We start from the raw sequence: 6,830 nt of genomic DNA on the forward strand, positions 1-6,830 counted from the left end.
CTTTTCAAATTTTTAAAGATAATGTTATAAGTCATTTTACACGCTATGCTAGGAGCTTCTACCGTAGCTATATCATAGCAATAATCGAATGCTATAAATATATTTTATTGTATCACAAAATTAATGCTATTTTATTTATTATTGTAATTTTTTTTTTCAAAATTTATTTAAATAGATTTATATTTTTACATTTCATAAAATAATCAACATACATAACATAAATTACATTAACCAAAATAAGTCTTACATAACAAAGTGTCACCAAGTCTTAAATAAAATAAAACTAACATCAAAAAGAATAGAAACACTACTTGACATGTACATGTAACCCTTCAAAGCTTTTCTTACTTGTAGCAAAGGGTCTCTTTTAGCTGCTCACTTAGCGTTTCTTGAAACAGTCCAATGAACAGCTACTAGTTCACTTTGAATATATGAATCAAGTATCCAAAGCTGCACATAGATACAGTAGAAAAACAACAGTCATTAAAATTGTTGCACATAACGAGTTTATGGAGATGAGGCGAGACACTTACTTCTCGTGTAGTTCCTTAATTTATATGTTTCTTGTTCTTTGCTAAAGGAACTCACTCTCTTTCTGGTGTTCCTGTTTCAAAATCAGTAGATAAAAGCCGTTAAAATCCAAAACTAAATGTGCTAAGTTGGAAATTCCGTAAACTCTAAAAGACACTCACGAAGGTTGGCAAATGATGTTGCATAGAGCTATCACCATGCCGAAGCCTTTTTCTTGTTTCGAAACCTAGTCCTAGACCATAACAAAGCTTCAAGATTTCAACCCATGCTATCACAGATCCATCGGATGAAAACAGGGCTAGTGAATGCCAATGACAATATTATAAGAAAAGCATCCAGTCAAAATATTATACAAAGAGCTTAAATCAACAAGGCATAATCAAAGACATAAATTGTTAGAAAAACTAGAGATCAGAACGTATAACCTGTAGCAATGATCCCAAGTCTATACTCGACTTCTTGTACTCGACTTCTTGTCCTGCAGTTAACAATCACAAGACCTCAATCTAATCTAGAACTGGAACTCTCAATTCCAAGAGTCAGCAGACAGCAACTTTCACAAATTTTAGAAACTACAACAGATATCATAGCCATTGCCATCTCATTGGCTCAATAAACTTATGTTGCCAAATTTTGGATAGTAACTCGGAATCATTGACTAAAATCGAAAACAATAATGAATAGAGAAACCACAAAATCCAGAAAATTCTCAATCAGCAAAGCTAGACTCACGGTTTAAGCCATGGCTTACATTATCAGTTTTTCACCATCAAGAATACATATAACAAAGCTTCATATAATTTGGCGATTAATTTTCTCAACAGGAAAAGAAGAAGAGTCACCGAGATTTGTTCCTTGAGTCTGTGAAATGAGAATTGTTGAATGTATCACCCTGTTTCACAGTGAGAAACCAAAATCAGAGGTTCAAAGAAGAAACATGAGCAACAAGATACAAGTCACTTTCAATAGATATTGTACTCATGAAATATATCATCTTACAACTCCATACAGAATCTAAAAGGCATGTCATCACTTCTAATCAACAAGAGTTCTTACAATAGCAAGACTGATAAGTGATAGGCAAATAATCGAACATGAAAATCAAAAGCAAATTGGATCTGAAACCGTGCGACGACCCGACGGAGAGAGATCGAGCTACTACTTTGCAAAATATGATTGAGAAGAAGGGAAACCTTGACGAGTTCAGAAGAGATTGTAAACTGAGAGGGATCGAGAGTGAAAGATGTGACAAACAAATTGGGATCGAGTTTAGATCGGGTTTCGAATCAAGTTTCAGAACGGGTTTCGAATCAAGTTTCAGCGAGACAGAAGAGAGAAGAAGCAGAGGAAGAAGAAGAAGGCTTCGAAAGAAGAACCATCGTCTTTGTCGCCGGTATCAGCAACGAGAATCAAAAGCTCTCGATCTCTTCGTGTTAATCACTTTGTCGCCGAGATATAACATCGGAATGGACGCGAAATGAGGCTGCCGACGAGCTTCACGGTGGAGTCTATGGTGACTCAAAAAGACCTAGATTTCAATTTGGGGAAGAAAATTTTTCTAGAAGTTTTGTTCGTCTTCTCGTACAGAGAAGGGATAATGTTTTATTTTTGCTGTAAACGTGGCACTTAAATTTTTTGGTTCTTGATACAAAAACAAAAATTGGATCTAAAAGACGCTTAAACGAAAATTTTCATCTAAGTATTGGCGGAATAAACGATTTTAGGTTCTCATTTAATGAATTTTTATCTTAGCGTTTTTCTAGTGCTATTATATGGTAATAACAAAAAAAGTATATTTTTCATAGCAGTTGAAGAGAATGAGCTATAATCTATTGCTATCAATGTGGACTTTTCTTGTAGTGGAGAATTTAAGATATACACTTAAACAATTTTTTTTTTGAGAATGAGATAACATGAATTTTGTTTTAGGTGTACCGTGTACGTGACAACGAGGATCTACTCCCCTCCTTAAAAATATCAAAATTTGAATGAATTATATTGTTTTTTCCGCTGCAAAATTTGAATTCAAGATGTAACCTACATTCCTCCCTAGATCTTCTATATCTCCAATGGCCCCAAGAGACTAAAACTGGTATGTATGTGGAATGTGGTGTGGATGTGCGAAAAAGTATGCTTTCATGTAATGATCAGTTTGGGACATTTTTTATATATATCAAAACAATATTGATATTAGGAAATATGAAAACGTGCATAAAAAGAAAAAGAATCAAACAGCTCTAAGTCTAGCTAATCGTCTAAGTCCAATACGACTAACATTATTTTATAGTTTTGAGCCCCAAATCAATCCTTAATCACTACTCTGATAATTCAACCAATCACTAGCTACTACTGCCTTTGTGACAGGCTGACAGCTATGCGGAGACGCAACGTTGCGACGACCCGATTTGTTTTTTCCCCATTGTTTATAACATAACAGGCAATAACAGTTTGTGGGGCTTCAACGAGGTCTCCTATGTTATATAATAGCACCCTTGAAAGGCCTTAACACTTTTTAGATTCTACATTTTATCACCAGTGTGTAGTGCACTTGGGCAAGAATACAACTGAGAATTTAAATCAGGTTACGGTTGAAAAATAAACCAAGCGGAGTATATCTATAAAAAGCACTTAAGCATTGGGAGAAGGAAGCAATAACTGAAAATAGAATAAAAAGACTACGAGTTCAAACAGAATGAGATGGCATGTTATCAGAGAGAAGTGGAGGCTTGGTCACGCGATGCTTTAAGGCGATTGGCGTGATCAGCATTGCAGTAGAGAAAGCTCTTTTTACCAGATGATGTGCTAGTTGGCACAATGGAGAATCCCAAGTAATCTTCCTCACATTTCTTTTGGCTGATATTAGCCATGAACTTGAACATTTCGTTCTTCTGGTTAAACGGTTGGTCTATGTATTCTTGTACCGGCATCCACTATAAAAACAATATAACAGAATTTGAGATAGAGTTAAGCAGTGTGATAGTAGTAACAACACTTCTTGGCTCATCATCAACTATATATCAAAATGATTATATATACCTTAGCGTCCAAGATCTCAGAGTTTTGTTTAGTGATTTCATAGGAGAGCGGAGTTAAGACACACAAGAAAAACAGATCCGATTTCTTTTTCAAGAATGCGTTGTGGCTTTGTCTGCAAATAGAAGATAAATCAATCCGGAACTGATGCGCTAAAAGCCTGACCAAATGTTTCCAAAGCAATGACAAATTAATTTACCTGAAAGACAACACTTCAACAAATTCTGCAATAATCTGAAGTTAAAAGAAAAGAACACAGAGATCTTAGATTATAACCAATAGCAAGTAAAAGATCCTTAAAATGGATATATTTTTCTTGCTGAAAGCTAAATACTTACTCCAGTTTCTTCTTCCAGTTCCCTAACTACTCCATCACAGATATCTTCACCCTGTGAAATTGGAAAATTTAGTTTTAGAGGTAGGAGAGAAAAATCAGAACATTTCTTTATTTCAAATTTGATATCATCAATCCTCTTTATAGGGACCAATGGTTCAACACTAAATGTTTGTATGACCTCAGAACTCAGAAGTATATAATATACCAAGCTAACTAGCTAAGTCGTGTAAACACTTCAAGGTTCTGTTTCGTTTAAACTGCTTTTCCTAAAACACTATTTTTAGGTTTAACTCATCATGTAATGCAACATTAAAGAACACACAATTAAAAACGTGATTAGAATCACCTCGTTGATAACACCGGTAGGTAGCTTCCACACATTAGTACCTCTGAAACGACCACCTCTTTCCTGGACTACGAGGACCTGCTCATCGAAGTAGTTCATCTCGGTTTTAGATCAAACTCATAAACAGAACACCAAGCGTAAATATAGAGTGTTAGCTACATGTGCAAAAAGATATATACAGTACTTTGGCAGTCTTCTTGTTGAAGACCAAAGCACCAACACCTACAACATGAGAAGCATTGGCTGGGATGGTATCAAGACTGGGAGAGATCCAAGATACAAGCATCAAGTAATCAGGCTCGGCGTGGTGATATCTAAACCCTTCCTAAAGAAAAATCACCCAACATATATAAGCACTTAATTATCATATCAAATTAAAAAAACAACATAAGATGCAAATCTCATCATCATATAAAACCCTCTTACTGTAACTGCAGCCTCCACAAGATTGGCTAATTGAATAGGCAGCTTTATCCAAATTCCTTTCTTACCCTGCAAATAAGGTTTTGAAAGACTATTTCCAAAAAAAAAAAGAAAAAAATTTGTGGATTATAAAGCTTGAATCACAAGTAACCTCGTCTCTCCAATGCGAAAGAGAAGCCCTAAGCCGTTGTGTAAAAACCTCAGCACTCATGGGTTCTTCCATGTTTACCGTAACGCCATCGTAGTTGTCAATCTTTCCATCAAGTAAACTGATCTGCTTAGCTCTACTATCCATCTGACTGACATCAGAATGAAAACCACTTAGACACTCTACAATGGCGGAAACAGAGCCTAAAGAGCTCAATCTATAACTAACTCAATCTCAAACGTTCAGTTAAAGCAGCTAACCACAACAATGGCGTAAACAGAGCCTAAAGCTCTTTCACAATAGAAGAAAAGATTACAGCTTTATGCAAACCCTTGTCTCAAAATCGACCATGATTGAAACTTTAAGCCATAAATTTGAAAAAATTCTAATTCAAAGTCTCGAATCTAATTGCAAATTTCGGTGATAATTGGCCAATATCATTACCGGCAAAAATTGAAGAATTAGGTAGCAGATGACGATGACGAGCTATGACTTACTCACACAGAATCAACGACGTCGTTAATGCCAGATCTCTCCTCTGAGGCGGCGACGGCCAACGGAGATGGCGTGAAGAGAGGAAGAGAGAGACGTTAAGTCAAGTGAGGGAGATGGAGAAAGGAAAGAAAGGAACCTTCCTTTTGTTTTGTCAGTTTGACATTTTTCTCCTTTTTTATATATTCATTGTTGTTTAATTAATTGAAAATGGCATGATGGTTATTATTACTCTCATTTACAGGTTAGTTGTACTTTAAACAAAAGATTTGGATTGTTACTGTTTGGATCTCGTTTATGTTTGAGATTGGATTTGGATTGTAGGTAGTCGTTTATGTTTCTTTGTAGACATTAAAACGCTTATATGATGTTTAGACGACAATTTTGATCGTTTGAATCTCGTTTTAATGGTTTTTTTTTTTTAAATTTTATTTTCAACTACATAAATTTGAATTTTACAATTTTTTTCTTTCCATATACATAACAAACGTTTCTGTGTTGTTTAATAAAAGTTAAATATATTGTTGTCTAATTTTTGTTTGCGATTTGTTTAATAATTTTTTTCATAAATAATTTTTATGTTTATATAATATTTATATTTATTACCGTCTACTTTTATATATAATAAATAGTTGTAACGCTTAAATCATCTACAATCGTTTAGACTCCAGCGATGTATAGTGTTTAGCGATTTTTTGAGAAAAAAACGATCTGTATTCTTTTCAGGAACTTTCGTATAGCACCACATCCACCCAGTTTTGAAACTTCGATCTATGCCCCCCCAATTCAGAAGTTTCAGTCCAGTATCCCCCTAATTTCAAAGTTCGAAACCTCTGTCCCACATAATGCTAAAATCGTGTTTTAGCATTGGTGTACTGGTCCAGAATAACCATTAACCGCGTGACATAAATTCAAGTGAGTTGGAGCCGAATGTGATGGTCGTTCATACCGAGGCTACTGCTACTGCTACTGGGTCTGTTCCGCCAGAGGAAGGAGGAGAAGGTCAGCCGATCCGAGACGATGAACCCAACGATGAAGATCCAAGGGAGCGAGACGCGTTTGACATCGAGAAAGCCGTAATGGAGTTCATAGACGAACCATCGATCGTTCATGATGAGTATCTGGACAGTTCAAGTGATGAAGATGATGAAGCTCGTCGGGAGAGAAAGCGGAACAACATCAGAAAAGTAGATGGGACTTTGTACTATCACCAGACATTCTTCAATGTCATTGCCTTTAAGGAAGCTGTACTCGGCCATGCTCTAAAGACTGGATGCAATATCGCACAGTACAGGTATGATAAAACCAAGATTGGATTTAGATGTGCTGGAGATGGATGTATTTGGCGCATATATTGTTCAATCACGAAGAAGTGTAGGATGTAAGGGTGAATAAGTACACTGATAAGCATACATGTAATCCGAATGGAGATTGTGAGATGTTGAAGGTTCATGTTATCTCTAGGTTGTTTCTAGATCAAATCAGAGAAGAACCTGAGTATTTCATGCCAATGAAGATTG

At 35.7% G+C, this 6,830-nt stretch overlaps 1 protein-coding gene across 5 annotated transcripts; it reads right to left on the reverse strand.

The window, feature by feature from the left end:
- On the reverse strand, window positions 3,008–5,455 carry LOC104723640 (nudix hydrolase 7). Of its 5 annotated transcripts, none has more exons than XM_010442031.1 (9): window positions 5,320–5,455; window positions 4,822–4,969; window positions 4,674–4,739; window positions 4,432–4,572; window positions 4,248–4,325; window positions 3,903–3,953; window positions 3,764–3,798; window positions 3,568–3,679; window positions 3,008–3,461 (listed from the first exon to the last, which is right to left on the reverse strand). In XM_010442031.1, the coding sequence occupies exons 2-9, from the start codon at window positions 4,963–4,965 to the stop codon at window positions 3,240–3,242; spliced, it is 849 nt and encodes a 282-aa protein (XP_010440333.1). In that variant the 5' UTR covers window positions 4,966–4,969; window positions 5,320–5,455; the 3' UTR covers window positions 3,008–3,239. The 5 variants fall into 5 exon arrangements, with proteins under 5 accessions (XP_010440333.1, XP_010440335.1, XP_010440334.1 ...); XM_010442033.1 differs by having other exon boundaries at window positions 4,822–4,965; window positions 5,316–5,455; XM_010442032.1 differs by having other exon boundaries at window positions 5,316–5,455.

Source organism: Camelina sativa, chromosome 11, assembly GCF_000633955.1.
Source record: "Camelina sativa cultivar DH55 chromosome 11, Cs, whole genome shotgun sequence".
NCBI lineage: Eukaryota > Viridiplantae > Streptophyta > Magnoliopsida > Brassicales > Brassicaceae > Camelina > Camelina sativa.